General features: G+C 44.0%; 1 protein-coding gene across 1 annotated transcript; it reads left to right on the top strand.

The window, feature by feature from the left end:
- The first annotated feature begins 4,150 nt into the window (after positions 1 to 4,150).
- RRP7A (ribosomal RNA processing 7 homolog A) lies at positions 4,151 to 16,742 on the top strand. Its single transcript, XM_066596210.1, has 7 exons — positions 4,151 to 4,348; positions 5,572 to 5,714; positions 5,879 to 5,992; positions 7,771 to 7,894; positions 10,265 to 10,362; positions 14,884 to 15,082; positions 16,465 to 16,742. Exons 1-7 carry the CDS (start codon positions 4,297 to 4,299, stop codon positions 16,548 to 16,550), a joined length of 816 nt encoding a protein of 271 aa, XP_066452307.1. The 5' UTR covers positions 4,151 to 4,296; the 3' UTR covers positions 16,551 to 16,742.
- The last annotated feature ends 637 nt before the right edge of the window (positions 16,743 to 17,379 follow it).

Below are 17,379 nucleotides of genomic sequence, written 5' to 3'. Positions count from 1 at the left end.
TTGCTCTCGGCTAAAGGTAGCTGAGAACCTGAAGCAGTGACCAGAGGCCTCATTGAGACGTCCCGGTCACAAGATTGCCGTTATCCAATGGTATAAAAAGGTAGCGATCTACCTTATGCTGGTCTTACACGACCGGATAAAAATTGCAGATTTCGCAAGCGTTTAATCTGTGGTAATACGCAGATCAATAAAATGCATTGGATTACACAATTCCGCTCACATTAGCGGATTGGAATGGCGTAATCCACTCGCAGAAAACAGTATGCAGCATGTTTTATTCTACCACAGATATCGGCAACATAGAGCCCATTGTGCTCGATGATCGCGGATATACCCGCAGCCCATACGTAACTACATTGTGTACAGGCTGTGGGTACCCTCATCATCGCTAAGCAAGAGTGTAGGAAATACAAACAAAAAAGCTGTACTGCACATGACCCCCTGTGTGAGTATGCAGTTATGCATAGTACATTACGCGGCTGTGCGAAGGGCCTCGGCCGGGATACACTTCTGGCCTCCGCAAGCGGATTCCACATACGGCCGTGAGAGCCCGGCATTATTCAGACCGCTACCTGTAATCCGTAATTTATAAGAAGCCCCGGGAACGCTCACCTTCCTGCAGTTCCAGGAGCAGCTTGTTGAGCGCCTTCTGTGTGAGTCCGCCGCACCTCAGCAAGCTTATAAGGCCTCACAGAGCACTACTTTTTACACCCCATCCCTGCCACTGAGATCAAGAAATACCCCCCAAAGAAGTGTGGGGTTTGCAGCAAACATGTGGGGAGGAGGGATACCCGGTTTTATTGCCCCATGTGTTCATCCTAACGAGCCTGTTTTTAGACATACCACACAGTTTACATTATTACTTTTATCTAAGATTAAGGAAATACCAAAAAACAGGGGAGTCGGTTTAGGGAGTCAATTGTTTTTCCACACAAGTGAACAATGGGGCCTGGAATTTATTCAGTTGTCCCCTGAAAGCCAACGGGTGTTCCCTCTATTATAGGCCTAGTCATGTGTCCGGTAAGCAGATTGGGGCTACAATGGGGGTATTGCTGAACAGAGGGAAATAGTGCTGAAAAATATGGGGTGCGTATCCCCAGGTTTTCCTGCTTGAAAGAAAGGAAACTATCACGAAAGTGACATTTATAAAAAAAAAAATATATTTATTTTTCCCCTGCTTTATAACAACACTGCTCAACAGCATTTTTGCATCTGTATATATCAATTCTTATAGATTTTTGAGTGTAGAATCCGAATTTACCTTTAGAAATGATGTATCATGTAAGGTTTTTATGTAATTTAGATTTTTTAAAATTTTTTTAAGGTTTTTGTGCTAATTTTCTAGTGAATTACTTGCAAAAAATTAAATCAGTGACTAAGCTAAACTGTTTATTTGAATGTAATGCACAGTGAATGAAGTTCTAAAAATGGTCACTGGATGGCAGAACAATGTAGTTGAGCAGGAAGGTTACCGACATGAGCCTATCTGTTCTGCTGTTTGCTGTAATCTGCATGAAGCACCTCTCTTCATTCTTACCTCAGCATATTGTTTTTTTGTTTTTTTTTGTTTCATTCACAAATACATTATCAGAAAAACATTATTGAGTTCTGAGTGGGTTTTTTTGTATTTAGAACCAGACAATACCATATATACCAGCATATAAGACAACTTTTGAACCCCGAAAAATCTGCTCTGAAGTTGGGGTCGTCTTATACGCCGATAATACAAAAAAAAGAAAGTGTCAAAAAAAAAATCATTACTCACCTCCCCCGTCGTTCCGCGGCACTGCTGCAGGCTGTCGCTCCCTCCTGGTCCCCGGCAGAGCATTGCTTTCTGGACGCAGGGCTTGAAATCCCCGCCTCCAGAATGATAGTACTGTGATTGGCTAACACACGCCGTCAGCCAGTCACAGCCATTCAATGACATCATTGAATGGCTGTGATTGGCTGAAGGCGCACCTGAGTTAGCCAATCACAGCCATTCAATGATGTCATTGAATGGCTGTGATTGGCTGAAGGCACGTGTTTTAGCATCCTGAATGCGGCAGCCAGGCTCATCTTCCTGTCCAGCCGCTACTCGGACACCTCTGCCCTGTGCCGGTCACTGCACTGGCTGCCCGTTAAATACAGAATTCAATTTAAACTCGCCACCTTCATCCACAAAGCCCTCCACAGTGCAGCGCCCCCCTATATCGCCTCCCTCATCTCAATCCATCAACTAGCCCGGGCTCTCCGCTCTGCTAACGAAACCAGATTGAGCGCCCCTTTAATTCGAACTTCTCATTCCCGCCTCCAAGACTTCTCCAGAGCAGCACCGGTCCTCTGGAAGGCACTACCAAAGGCTACCCAAGCAATCCAGGACTCGCAGAACTTCAGGCGTGCTCTAAAAACGCACCTCTTCAGGGAGGCATACCGCATTCCCTAAACAAACCCCTCTGTACTCCGCCTGATAACATGCTCCCTGACCTACTGACTGCAATCCCTGCTAGCCATCATAAACCGCTCCTGCAGTCATACTGTTTCTGCCGTCACACGGCTAAATGTCTGACCATTGTCTATGTGTATAGCATCGCTCACTCTCCACCTCGCCATACTGTGCACATCTCCAGCCCCTTTACCCTCTGTATCACCCCATTACTTGTAGTATGTAAGCTTGTTGGAGCAGGACCCTCACCCCTATTGTTTCCATCAATTGATTACTTTGTAACCGTGGTCTGTAATTTTTGTACTTTTGTCTTTCTGTATCCCCTGTCTATGTAAGCGCTGCGGAATATGTTGGCGCTATACAAATAAAGATTATTATTATTATTATTTTAGCCAATCACAGCCATTCAATGATGTTCTTGAATGGCTGTGATTGGCTGACGGCATGTTAGCCAATCACAGTATTAGCTTTCTGGAGGCAGGGATTTCAAGCCCCGCGTCCAGAAAGCAATGCTCTGCCGGGGACCAGGAGGGAGCGACAGCCTGCAGCAGCACCGCAGAACGCTGGGGGAGGCGAGTAATGATTTTTTTTTTTTTGCTCCACTCTATTCCCGGCGTATAAGGTGACAGTTGGGGGGTCGTCTTACACGCCCCGTCGCCTTATACGCCGGAATATACGGTATTTGGAATACCGTAATATTGTCTATGTAATAGTGCTAAGTATCTCAGAAATGTGACGTGATAGATAGAATCTGATTGTTCCACTGAATTCAGCACCCCAAAATTAGTTAAATTAGCCTGTTTCCAACCCAGATACAGAAACATTTTTTTGATTTGCTGACCAGTGTAATTTTTGTCAAACCACGTGGGTTCGTCATGCTCAGGACACCTAGATAACTGGGCTGAGGGGTCTAGATTTCAAAATTGGGTCACTTATATCATTTTAGCATCTTGATGGCTCCACAAGCGAGCAGTGGGGGCTGTGCTGCACAGCATAGGTCAGACTCCTGCAAGGCATGTTCCTCAGCGCCAGCAGAGTGAAGACGCCGGCCACTCAGCACTCCGGCACACGGGGGTTGCTGGGAGCCGGACCACGGAATAGATGCGCAGCGCTCATTATCCGTGTCCACCGTATGCTGGAGCCCGCAGGACAGCAGTGCGCACTGCCGCAGCCCTTTTCTTGCGGCTGTGAAGCACATGATGCTCTCATGGCAAACCCCACAGCTGTGCGGGTAGCATACATTAATATTCCGCAGCACTTCAGCAGCATAGACGATTCCAGCAACCTCATTGGTTGTTGGGCACCACGTGGATACACCTCGTGCACGCGGATAGTTACACAGCTGTGCTCGGCCATGTTTTACTCGTACTGAGAGGAACGTATGTGATAAGCCCGTGCTGAGAGGAAGGTATCTGACATAAGCTGCCTAGGTACACTGCTGCATGTGGCCATGTTTTCTCGTGCCGAGAGGGTGATGTTTGGTCATGTATATGCCCACATGGGCCATACATGGCCACATGCAGCAGCGTATCTAGGCAGCTTTTTGTAAGATACCTTCCTCTTAGCACGAGTAAGCATATATTTCCTAGATGCAGCAGCTACGTTCCTCTCAGCACGAGTAAAACATGGCCACATCTCTGATCAGGTGATTCTGGTGCACGAGGTGTATCCACGTGGTGGCCAACAACCAATGAGGTTGCTGGAATCGTCTAAGCTGCTTAAGTGCTGCGGAATATCAATATATGCGGATCGAAACCTAGAGGTCCAAGACAACGCTAACACAGACCGCCCGTCACGTGGCCGGATGTGACGTCCACTTCCGCCGCCTGCAGCTCCCAGAATGCCCCCTGTCCTGTGATGCCCCGTGTAAGATGGCGCCCTCCAGACCAGGCTCCACGCTCACAGCCCCAGCCGGGTATACAGGTACTAGACGCTCTAGAGCTGCCGGGACAGTCGCACATCTGTACCGGGCTTAGCGAGGAGATGCCGGGCCGTCATATGTGTGACGTGGGGGGAAGGTAAGACCTCCATAGTGTAGCTGATGGAGAAGGCGGCCGCCCTGAAAGAGCCTTATGTCGCCTGCGGTGCGATTGTGCTGGTGGAATATTATTTCTCCGTGACGCCAATCCGCAGAATCTACTGGCGGATTGTAACGGATCGCCGCTGCACCTCAGAGTCGGACTGGTAACAACAGAGCTGCTGATATCGGTCACTCCATCCTGTGATGTAGCAGCGAATATCACAACCGCGTTACGGGCCAAAATCCCGTAACTCTGTCAGCCTGCAGGCTGCATGGAGCCATCGCTGGATCGCAGATTGTCGTTCCGTGTAAAATGTCATCAAGGGGTTAATGAAGCCATGGAGTCATTTGTTGCATCTGTAGTGTAACATGCTAAGGGCCAGAGCTACATTCCTACCTGAGGCGCCAGCAGCCGTTGTCTCCTGCCTGTGTCTCACCGGGCGGACGGGTGAATGAGCATCTTGCAGATGCCACCTTATTGGCTAATACGGTCATACAAACAACAACTTCATTCAGCAAGAAACGTGCAAACGTCTTGGGAAACTCTTTCAAAGAAAAGTCATTCAATGACAAAACCCCTTTTTCTCAAACCATGCTCAGGTGTTGCTGCCTTTCTGGAGCATTTTGGGTGCAGACAACATTTAGTTTGCTTTTTATTCAATTTCTAAAAGACAATGCGCATTTTTGACGTTTTTTTCTTCTTCTTAGTGTTCATCAGCTCTGCCACAGTTAGATCTTAAAGGGTGTGTGTGTGTGTGTCTGTGTTTTTTCCCTTTTTTTTTTTTTTTTTTTTTTTTTTATTTGAACAGCTGGTCATGAACTAAAACAAAACAAGAACTTCTGGCATCATGGCGCCCAGGATGTGATCGCTGGTGCCAGGCGTTCAGAAGGCTATCTTCTGACTTGCAGAGGATAAGGGGGAACAGGGCTGCGGAAGCCGCTCAACCATGTCCCCAGGTTCTGCCACCTGATCATTGGGCTGTGTCAGTCGGACAGCTGTTCCTGCTGGGTGTTAAAGGGCCTTAATGTGTATGGGCACCTGAACCCATACACTGATTTGAGAGGATCCACATGTAAGTGAATGTTCTGGAATTGTAACTTCCACAAATATCTTTTTTATCTTCAGCATTTCCAGTCCAGCTCTCGGAGGAGCGGACGGCGCATCACTGCTTGTACGCCAAAGAACACGAGGTCAGAGGAGCGTCAGATAAAACCCATCCACTAAATCGTACATTGTTTGTAATTAACATCCCGGGATATGTCACTGAGGTGAGAAACATTAGGGGCTTCCAGAACGCCTTCTGTGTCTGCAGGGTCCTCAGTGTTTATTAAGCATTGACGCGTTGGTGACGTTGCAGGGTTTCTTGTGTCCACCATGGTATGGCTGAACTTACTGATGACAGAATCCTTCTCATTACAATCTTTATCTCCAGAAAGGTTTATCAGAGATCTTCAGTTCTTGTGGTCCTGTGGAATCTGTCGAAATGCTGGACAAACCTGGGCCATCTGTGAAGGGGCGCTCCTACTTTAACCAGAAAATTATTAAGGTGAGACTAAAGACATTGTATAGTTATTTAGAAAGTAAGAGGGTTCTAAAAGAAAACAGTTTGTTTGGTCTGGTACCAGATGACAGCAGCACACATAACTGGCCTACGCAGTTATTTTATTTTAGCAAACGGAATATGTGGCGGACTTGCGTGGTGTCCAACATGTTTTCATGTAGTCATAAGGGTCAGCGTCCAGATGTTTTTGTGGAAAAAGTGGCTTAAAAAATCAATCTCTGGAGGCACTGTTCTATCTTATGCGATTGCCAGACCACATTATGTATCTACCTGCCAGACCTTCCCTACCAGGAGCGCCTTTGAGACTCATGTAAGCAAGTATGCTCAGCTGTCGGCTGGTGGGATCAAACTTGAAAACGGTGGTTTCTTTTTCCCCCAAACCTTTTCTCCAGAGCTACAAAAACAAAGGGCTTCTTCACCTCTTAAAACAAAAATAAAAATAACCCCATAACATTTAGGCCTCTTGTCCACTGGGAAAATCTGGCCCGCATGCAGAATCCTACAGCGGGTCCCTCCTTTCCCGCGGACATGAGGCCTGAAAATTGATTTTCTTACCTGTCCGGACGCAACGGATCTTCCCTCCGTCGTGGCCAGATCTTCTTGCTTCGGCCCGGCGGATGTGCTCGGCACGCCGGAAGCGTGCCGCGTGCATGCGCTGTGCACTTCTTTTTTTTTTTTCTTTTTTTTAACTCCTGCTCTCCCGGGAGAGCAGGAAACAAATTGTTGTACTCACACTGTCTGGTTCTTTGCGCTGCTTTCCGGGACTCTGGCTAATCCAGTGCCAATCACAGCCAGCGCTGGATGGTACCAGTCACAACCATTCAATGAATGAATGGCTCGCAGCCCAGCCAATCAAAGCAATCTCTTGCTGGAGGCATGGTTTTGTAACCCTGTTACCAGCAAGAGATGCTCTGCAGGCTCTGCATCAATGGCGGACGGTGACTACTAGGTGAACATTTTGGGTTTTTTTGGGGTTTTTTCTTCAGCTTCCTTGGCTGTGTTATCAGCTGTGCTCAAAATGCTGGCGTAACGCATGCCAGTGCTGCTGAAATTGCAGTAAATGTCTGTGTGAGGGAAGACCTAAGTCTATGCGGGATCCCAAACATTGATCGGAGCATTTTTAAATGCTGCTATCAGAATTGATGACTCAATTTTAAGGGTTAACTGCTCCAAACAGTGACACAGCTAATCAGAGCTGTAGCGGGTGGGTGTTGTCTGTAAGAACAACATTGTATGAAGTGGGATTGACCCCCGATCTCTCTCTATACAAACCCTAAACCTACAGGATGTAGCTGTATGGCCTGTAGCGTTAAGGGGTTAATGACCTGGTAGAATGATTGCACAATAAAATATCAATATTTGCAGAGGATATGGAACTTTGTAAAATAATTACCACAAAAGATGACACAAGGAGATTGTAAGTGGATCTGGATAAGTTGGGGGCAAAAAATGTAGCAAATGGGGTTTAACACTGATAAATGTCAGGTTCTGCACATAGTTGAAATGCATGTCACCATCACACACTAAATGGTAAACCACTGGGTAACACTGACATGGAAAGGACTTGGGGATTTTAGTTAACTGTAAACGTAACTGGAGCAATCAGTGTCAGGCAGCTGCTACCAAGGCAAATAGGATCATGGGGAGCATCAAAAGAGGTCTAGGGGCACATGATGAGAACATTGTTCTTCCTCTTTACAAGCCACTGGTCAGAATATAATTTGATTTTTTTTTTGGTAACTAAGGCTGTTATTTTTTTACAGGGCTTCAGAGTGGCGTATATTGTGTTCAGTAATGTATCTGGAATTAAAAAATTTAGGGCAACTAAAAATTGTACACCATGGGTCATATCAAAAAAAGATGGTCTTGTAAAAGCTGGAATACACAGTAAGTTTATCACTTTCTATTCGTATGTCATCATTTTGCTTTGTTACGTTGAAATAGTTTAACCCCTTAATGACCCCCCTTACGTCCATTGACTGCCACCGTTAAGGAGCTTTTTTCTGCAGAGCTGACTTTTGATAGTGCTGTATTAGAAGTTCAGCGCCTGTCTCTCGTGCCAGGAAGGGAGTGAGGCAGATGATCTAACACTGGGGACCGAAGAAACTTTGGCTCCCCGGTGTTAAACGCTTTACTCGCCGCGTTCCCACTGACTTGTGGGGCTGACAGAGGGAGATGGCTCCCTGTGTTACCTATTGGACCTGCATGATGTGGTCGTTGAGTCCCAACGGGTTGCTACGGCATCCGGAGGCTTCAGTATAGCTTCAGGGTCTGCCAGCTTGGGTGGCCTTTGAGGCTCAGTCTCTGGCTGAGTTTCACAGGCCTTCTAATGCACTACTATATTGAAGCATAAGTTTATTCAAAGAATGATAAGATGCAGATATTCAAGTCCCCCAGTGGGACAAAAATAAGAAGTTAAAGTATAATAAATAAATAAATAAAAACGTCAAAACTCCACCTTTCCCCTCTCTACTATGTAAAAAAAATAAAATAAGGTGAATAATTATTTTTATTATGTATCATTGCGTTCATAATGACCCAGAGTAAAAGGTTTTACATTATTTAACCACCACCGTGCACGTCATGAAAATTTTTTTTTTAAATGGCGAAAATAGCTAATTTTGTTTTAGTCCTTACAAAAAACTGAATAGAAAGTGAACAAAACGATGCATGGATCAACAAATGGTACCATTAAAAAGTACAACTCCTCCCACAAAGAAAAGCCCCTTTCAGAGCACCGTTGACAAAGAAAAATGTTATGGATCGTTGAATGCAGTGATGAACAAAAAATAAAACAAAAACAAAACCTGTATAAATGGAATAAAAACGAAATCAAAATGTTATGTTCCCAAAAAATGATAAATGAAGACTAGAGTTTATCCCCATAGATCTCCATTGATGGAAAAATAAAAATGTTCTGGCTCTTGGAAAGCGGCGACACAAAAGTAAATATTTTAAAAATAAATAAATAAATTTGTGGACAAAAAAATAGCAAAACATAAACTGTTTAAACTTTGTGTCGCCAGAATTGTGCCGACCCAGAGAATGTTATCGCAGTAGTTATTTTGCACACCGAACGCTGTAAAAATGATATCCAAAAAACAAATAGCAGATTTTTTTCCCCCAATCACAAATTAATAAGTTATACAATACATTATATGTGACTATGAAAAAAACAGAAAAATTAGGTCAATCGGGCTTCATCACTGAGGTGTTGAAGGTTTTTAAGCAGTTTTCTTATGTTTTGCGTGGCTCGCACAAGCGTAATTCCATATTGTGTGCTCAAAGTACGGGCGCACAATATGCAGTGAATGGATTCAGTTAAAGTATATTGATTTTCATTGATCCATTCACAGTTGCGTATAACGCAGCATGCTCTATTTTACTGCGTATTACATGCGATAGAGCCCTATTCTGAGTGCATGTGAAAACGCTGCACATATGCAGTTGCATCGTGTGTATGTGCGGCATTTTATATCCATGTTGTTAGGAAACAAAACAAGGAAAGTTTAAAAAGAGTAAGCTGATGCATGACGGAGTGCATGAGTTGCGCTGCCATGCACAGGCATACCTGATGACAAACGCAGTGATACGCAGCTACACATGCCGGTATAACGCTGCATTTTACTATACAGTCATGTGGGCCGGCCTCTAGCTACAGACAGTTTGTTGATTTCTATTAAAGGGATTGCCCGGCCACTTACTTTTTTTTTTTTTTTTAAACTGCTCAGAATGCTTTAAAATACTAAAAGTAGTAGCCACTTCCGTTCCAGCACTTTCTGGATCCCTTCTGGTCTCTGCTTCCAGGTTCCCACTGGCAGACATGTGACTACTGCAGCCAATCACTGGCCACAGCTGCATCAGTCACATGTTCAAGATTATTTTTTAATGAAAAAGTATAAAATACCCCGCCACCCAACATCCCACGCCACTCCCCCCCAAAAAAGACCTTTGTAAGCACACATGCAATATTAGACAGGATGTCAGATAATTTAAGTCTCACTACTGACCGCTGCCAGTCTAGAGAACAGGAATTCCGTAAATCCTCCCGTTTGTCCCTTTTTTGTTTGTTTTTTAACTGATAGCCATTCTAGTTTTAAATGAGAGCCATGAACACAGACAAATTTTTTGGGTTATGAATTTTTTTAAATATCACCTTTTTAGGATGCTACATCACAAAGGTAAAATTCTGTTTCAAATCCAAACTGGGATCTGTTAACTAATAGTGAAACTTGTTTTTTTTTTTCTACCCCTCAGAATGGATCGAGGATTATGAGAACTCTTTTACTGATGTTGCTGCTCTACAAGCTGAAATTGATCAGTATATGCAGAATTATGATAAGAAAGTAACAAAGGTAAAACTAGTTTGGCTAATAGTGGTTTTAAGTACCAAGATCAGTTTAGACATGGATTTTTTTTTTTTTTTTTTTAAAGGCCGGGTTCATAAACCACTTTTGCATTTTCTTGGAACTAAAAGAAAAGCCGATAAAGATTGCTTTCTTTTCCTAATTCCTTTGTTCTCAGGCATGCATCATCTTAAGCAGGCCCTCTACTGAGAAAACAAAGCAGATTTATTAAACGGTTTATGCTAGTTTTCTGGTTGCAACTCTCACCTGAAGTATTGCCTACATTGGCAGTGAGGTAAATTCCCTACATCTTTTTCCCTCCCAGCGGTAGAACATAGACTCTGTATAATATTTAAAGGGGGGTTCATTCCGGCTCCTCTACTGCCTTGTTACCTACGATCATGCTCTCAGGCATACTGTAGGACCTCTCCAGAATGATTGTCCTTCGTGTACAATACAAACTCATTATTGCTTCTCCCCCTGCAACCAACCGCTGGTTTAGTCTGGATGGGGCACACTCATTGGATACTCTCTTCCCTTGAGATCAACCCCTTCCCGCTCCAGGACGTACATTTACGTCCTGGAACGTCGGGGTATGTATGCAGAGAGGTCGCGGCTATTAACCCTTTAAATGCCGCTGTCAATTCTGACAGTGGCATTTAAAGCCCCCGAATGCTTTTCAGGAGTCCCGTACCCCCCACCCCCATCGTGAGATCGGGGGAGCTGTGCAGGTGTCATGGCTGCCGAGGGCCTTCTGAAAGGCCCCAGGCTGCCTTGAGAGACTGCCTATCAAGCTATCCCTGTGAGGTGGCTTGATAGGCTGCCTGTCACAATGCAGTCCCCCAGGGGAACTTAAAAGTAAAGTGAAAAAACAGCAATAACGTTGTTTTTTTAATTGTGCAAAAAATAAAAATTTTTACTTCGCCCCCCCCCCCTGCCATATCTAGAACTGAAAGTCTAAATAATAAAATAAAAATACATATTTGGTATCGCCGCGTCCGTTCTATCAAAGTATCACATTATTTACTCCGCACGGTAAACGTCATCCAAAAATAAATAAAGAACGCCAGAAGTGCACTTTCTCAGTCACCCTGTCTCCTAGAAAAAATGCAATTAAAAGCGATCAAAAAGTTGCATGTATTTCGAATTAGTACTATCGGAAATGAGCCCTTGCTGAACTATGTCAACGGAAAAATAAAAAGGTTGTTGCGCGCCGAAGATGACCACAGAAAATAATTGAAAAAAATTAAATGTCTTTGAATAAAAAAAAAATAGTATAGTGGAAAAAAAACTATACAAGTTTGGTGTCGTAGCAATCGTACTGACCCATAGAATAAAGTTATCATGTCGTTTGTGTTGCAATTTGTGCGCCGTAGAAACAAGACGCACTGAAAGATGGCAGAATGTCAGGGTTTTTTTCAGTTTACTCCACTTAGAATCTTGTAAAAGTTTTTCAGTACATTATATGGTACTTTCAATAGCACCATTGAAAAATACAACTCGTCCCACAAAAAACAAGCCCTCATACAGCGACATCGCTAGATAAATAATGCAGTTACGAGTTTATAAAGGAAGGGGGAGGAAAAAACGGAAATGGGGGGGCGCGCATCATGAAGGGGTTAAAAAATAAATTATGCCACATATGACTCTTGGACATCCATCCCTTACAAAACCTGATCCTTTCCCTAATGCCTCGCTCTCCTCCCCTATCCTGACTGGATGGAACAATAGAACGGAGACTTGGAACCTTCTCAGTCTCATTCTTTTTTGTTCGCTCGCTCACCCACCAGTTGTTTGTTCCTTACTATCACTAGTGGCATTTTCTCACAAAGCGATTCACAATCTGGCCTTTTTTTTGTTGCCCAGAATTATGTTTTTAGGGTTATGGTCTCTATTAGAGATGAGCGAACGTACTCGTTACGAGTACTTACGCACCCGAGCACCGCCATTTTCGAGTACAGCAGTACTCGCGCGTAAAGATTCGGGGGGCGCCGTGGCGGCACGGGGGGGTAGCAGTGGGGAGTGGGGGGGAGAGGGAGAGAGGGCTCCCCCCTGTTCCCCGCTGCTCCCCCCCCCCCCCCCCGCACCGCCGCGCCTCTCCCAGCCCCCCGGCGCCCCCCGAATCTTTACGCCCGAGTACTGAAGTACTCGAAAATGGCGGTACTCGGGTGCGTAAGTACTCATTACGAGTACGTTCGCTCATCTCTAGTCTCTATCGATTGACTTCAGGTGTTATTTTGTTTCTCTCCTACTGCTTACGTACAAACTGATTTAGCTCAACGCCTGTAGAAGGGGTATAGCTGGTAGGAGGGACTAACTTTCTTTGCTTAGTGTCCTCTCCTAGTGGCAGGAGCTATAACCAGGGTCTTGCTGTGTCACCCAATAAACATAACGAGAGAGGGATTTACATTAACAAAAATCCTATTTTTAGTGATTACCAAAATTGGTTGAAGAAAAGCGAGATTGGTTTAATTACACACAAGTTATTTGTAGCAGACACTGCTGTACAAGCGCAGCATGCCGAGTAGACGCAGAGTAATCTAAGCACACTGCTTACCCCTATCCACTGCCAAAAGTACCTACAATGGACATGGGAGCTTTAAAACTGGACATAAGGGCAGTGGAAGGGGGCTTGATTTGATTATGTGAATATCTGCGAAAAAGATGGCACTATAAAGCGCAGATGCTCAGGGTAATGTGCTGCTCAGGGACTTTGAGTCCTGGTGTTCACGTGGATTTACTTTGATGCGTATCGCCTACCTAAATGATATTGCAGACCAAGTGCACCCCTGCTTGGCAACAGCATTCCCTAATGGCAATCGCCTCTTTCAGTAGGAGAGTGCATCTGTCCACACTGCAAAAATTGTTCACTAATTGAGGAACACGAGACCCTTCAAGGCGTTAATTTAGCCCTCAAATTTCTCAGATCGCAATCCAATAGAGCATCTGTGGGATATGCTGGGAGAATAAAACCAGTTCATGAAGGCCCTACTTAGCAAATCTTTAAGTCTTGTCGGTTGCAATCCTCCCCTGTGCCAGATACAGGAGACCTTCAGAAATCTCGAGTCCGTGCCTTGACGGGTCAGAGTTATTCTGGAAGCACAAAGAGCTACTCCATATTTGGAAGGTGGCTTTAATTTTATGGCAAATTGATGTATGTTATACAGTACAAAGGCTCTTCAGCAATGCTAGTTTGAATGTCATGTCCTTTTTAATCCTTTAAGGACACGTTTTTGGTTTTTTTCCCTTCCATTTTTGTTTTTTTTTTCCCCTGCTCCTAAAAAAAAAATAAAAAAATCATAACTTATTTATCCACCAACGTAGCTGAAGGCTTGATTTTGGGTCAAGTTGTATCTTTTAATGGTGGTCTTTCTACATTGTGTACACACTGCAGCAAAAACGGCATAACTTCGTTCTAGGAGTCAGTGTGATTACATTTTTTTTTAAATAACAAAATATCTTTTTTTTAAAAAGTCTATATGATAAATATAGAGATAGATATAATATTATAGTATAAAAAATGTATTTTCTGCAGCCATCTTTGGCCCGCCTTAACTAACTAACTTTAAAAAAAAAAAATTATTTTTCCATCAACCTGGTTGTCCAAGAACTACATTTTTGTGGGGAGTCCTGTAGTTATAATTGGTACTATTTTGGAGTACTTATGACTGGATAAATTTTTAATCACATTTCTGGCTTTTTTTTTTTTTTTCTCTTTGACATTTACCATGTTTGGTAAATAATGCGTTACTTTGATAGATCAGACTTTTTAGGAATGTAGCGATACCAAATGTTTGTTTTTATATTTTTTTTAATTATATGGCAAAAGGGGCTTTTTGTTAACTTTTTTATGACCTTATTTTTTTTTTAATTAATACATTTTTTTAAACTAATAGTTTTACTTTTTATCTTTTTTTTTTTTTTTTTTTGTCTCCATAGGGGACAAGAACTTGATGGTTTGACTCCTGCAGTGTGATATAATGCCATAGATTGCCTATCAATGCCTGAGGTGTGGCTTGATAGTATTACATTATACGGCAATCTGCAATGGCAGCCATGGGGGTTTTCAGAAGGCCTCTAGCTGTCGCGACAGCTAAAGGACACCTCATAGTTGTCTCATTGCAGGGGGCTGTATTGGAACACTTAAATGCTGCTGTCAGAGTTGGCATTTAAAGGGTTAACAGCTGCGATCAGCGGCACTGCCGATTGGAACTGTTGCTGGTGGGTGTCAGCCAGCACCTGCATTGTATAGAGCAGGATCGACCACGATCCCCCTCCATATAAACCCTGCACACCCAGGATGTAAATATGCTTCCTGTAGCACTATTTGGAGGGGGTTTAACATAGTTGGAGCTTGAAAGAGATCCACTCAAAGCCATTGATCCATGTACATCAGAATTTTCCTTCTTCAGCTGTTACATGTCACTGTTTAGTCATTTATATTGTTTTGAAGGGGTTTCCTCACATATAAACATCCAAATTATTAAACCTACCTAAAAGGAAGATTAACAACTGTTTATATTTCAACAGGAAGAGGAGAAAGCCAAGGAAAATGAAGGGGTGCCCGATGAGGAGGGCTGGATAACTGTGACAAGAAAGGGCCGCCGCCCAGGCTTAGCACGAACAGAAGCCATAAATCTTCGACTAACTAAGAAGGAAGCGAAAAAGAGAGCCCAGAAAGAACTTCTAAATTTTTATGCTTGGCAGCACCATAACAAGAAGAAGGAACGTAAGTGCCTCATCTATCTATCATCTAATCTTGGTTAACGTTTTAAATGAAAATGTTGATTGTGTTCCCCCTACTACAACCCATGAGTCCTGCAGAAAGGACTCCACGCCCAGTGCTAGACCTCCTCCCTGTAGGTGGGTATACATGTACAGCTTCTGGCGCTTGGAATGTATGGAGCAGGCCTGAATCTGAGCAGGTGTGGCAGTCTTTAACAGCTGACACTTGGCTGCAATGTCTACAGTTGGAGAGAAATGAGCTACCACTGTCATGTCTGACAGCGGCATTTTATTTATTTTTTTTGTTACAAAAAAAAACTTCAACTCTCAACACCCCTCCCCCCCCCCCCCCGCCCCAATTCTCCCCCCTTAACCCTTTCCAATCCAATTATTTTTTTCTCATCCATTCTCCCCAGCTCCAAATAAATTGGAGCTGGTGAGAATGGATGAGAAAAAATACATTTCCCTGCACCCTCCTGAACTGACAGAGTTCAGGAGGGTGCAGGTGCTCACTGCACTGTGGGGGGGCCTGCTTACCTGTCCAGTGTCTTCCGCATTCTCCCTTCTGCCTCCCGGCTCGGCGATCATGTGACCGCTGGGGTCAGGTGGCACCCAGCGGTCATATGATCGCTGAGCCGGGAGACAGAAGGGAGAATGCGGAAGACACCGGACAGGTAAGCAGGCTCCCGACTCAGCGGTCAGGTGACACCGGCAGTCACATGATCGCCGGCCGGAATCTCCGCGCATTACATAGCGCTAACAGCTCTCCCCGGTCCTAGCGACACGGGGAGAGCTGTGCCATTCTAATGTGACACCATAAATAACCGCATCAGAATAAAGCCCCTCAGTGATTGCTGTCAAACGGTCTATGGGCAGTCACTAAGGGGTCATATAGAGAGATGTGGAATTGATGAGTGAGCATTTTTGAACCCCGACCAATGAGCAATTTGTGGGGCACTGTTGAAAGTAAGGTAATGATTGTTATCACTGATTATGCCCCTAAAGGCTGTGCTAAAAAAATGCTTGTTTTAAAAACAAACCCTAGAGGGGAATATTGCTGATGGCCAGATCACTGCGTAGTAATCCTCTGTTATAGCAGCCGATAGAAAATTGTTTTTGCGCTGCTTATTGGCGGATGAGATCTACTGCAGCTATCCCTTGTCATTTTCTCTGGGACGGGTGATGAGACTTCTGAGGCCGTGCGCTCTCCTCTCGGAAGATGAGGCCGTGTTTACCGGACCTACTACTTCTCCCTGTTTACAAATACTGATGTGTGAAGGAGGTCTAAATGTGGGACAAATGCTGATGTGTAATACAAAATTAAGGTGAAATGAAATCTCTTTAAAATCCCGATGGGTCACGTAACTGGGCTGATTTATATTGCAGACCTTGCTGAGCTGCGGAAAAAGTTTGAAGAAGATAAGCAGAAGATTGCACTGATGCGAACACAGAGAAGGTTCCGCCCGTACTGAAAGGCATCGCTCTGCACTGTTACGGATATTATAGACTTGTCACCGGACTTTAAGACTAATGCTCCCACCTGACTGTAAAATATAGAATATGCACATGTTTTACTTCACTGTCCTAATTGCAAAAAGATGTTTATGCAGTAAACGCACCGTTCCAGCTGTTTGTAGTGAAGTAAACTACTTCCAATGACGTTACTTACATGTCCTCTATTCACTGGTTTATCACGTAGTAAGGGTTCCAGTATGGCAGTAGGAAAACTGAATCCACTGGCTCACCGAATCAGTCAGACAGAACTGCATGGCGTTGAGGGGACTCCATTAACTATAGTAAGGTCTGTTCGGTTTCTGTCCTGCGTTTTGCAAGTTGAAGTAGAACTGCGAGAACTGATATTTTTTAACCCCTTAGTGACCAACCATACCGCGGTCTGTAAGTGCGACAGCTCACGGCTGTCGGCTGATGGCAGGGAACTGTCATTGGGGGCCGATGTGTGTGACCCAGCCCCCCACTGCCCAGTCACGTGATTGCCGCTATCCAGTCGATAACAGCAAGCGCATAAAGGTTAGTTAGTCTCATCTCCCCTCATGGGAAGGGGTTAATCTTGTTATTAATAGAGTAGAAGAAAAGTTTAGGATTAATTTTCCTCTTTGGCAATAAGTTTCTCTGTTCCATCTTTGCTGCTTTTATTTGACTTCTGCATAATTTTTTTTCTTTATAGGTTTTTAGTACTTCTTCTCTGCCTTCTTGTTTTAGTAGATTAAACGGTTTCTTTTTGGTGTTTATTGCCCCTTTCCACCTTTATAAGTAAGAGTGGTTTCCTCTTATTACTAAGTA

This window comes from Eleutherodactylus coqui, chromosome 3 (genome assembly GCF_035609145.1).
Source record: "Eleutherodactylus coqui strain aEleCoq1 chromosome 3, aEleCoq1.hap1, whole genome shotgun sequence".
NCBI classification, from domain to species: Eukaryota; Metazoa; Chordata; class Amphibia; order Anura; family Eleutherodactylidae; genus Eleutherodactylus; species Eleutherodactylus coqui.
This window is presented reverse-complemented; position numbering and strand designations above follow the sequence as displayed.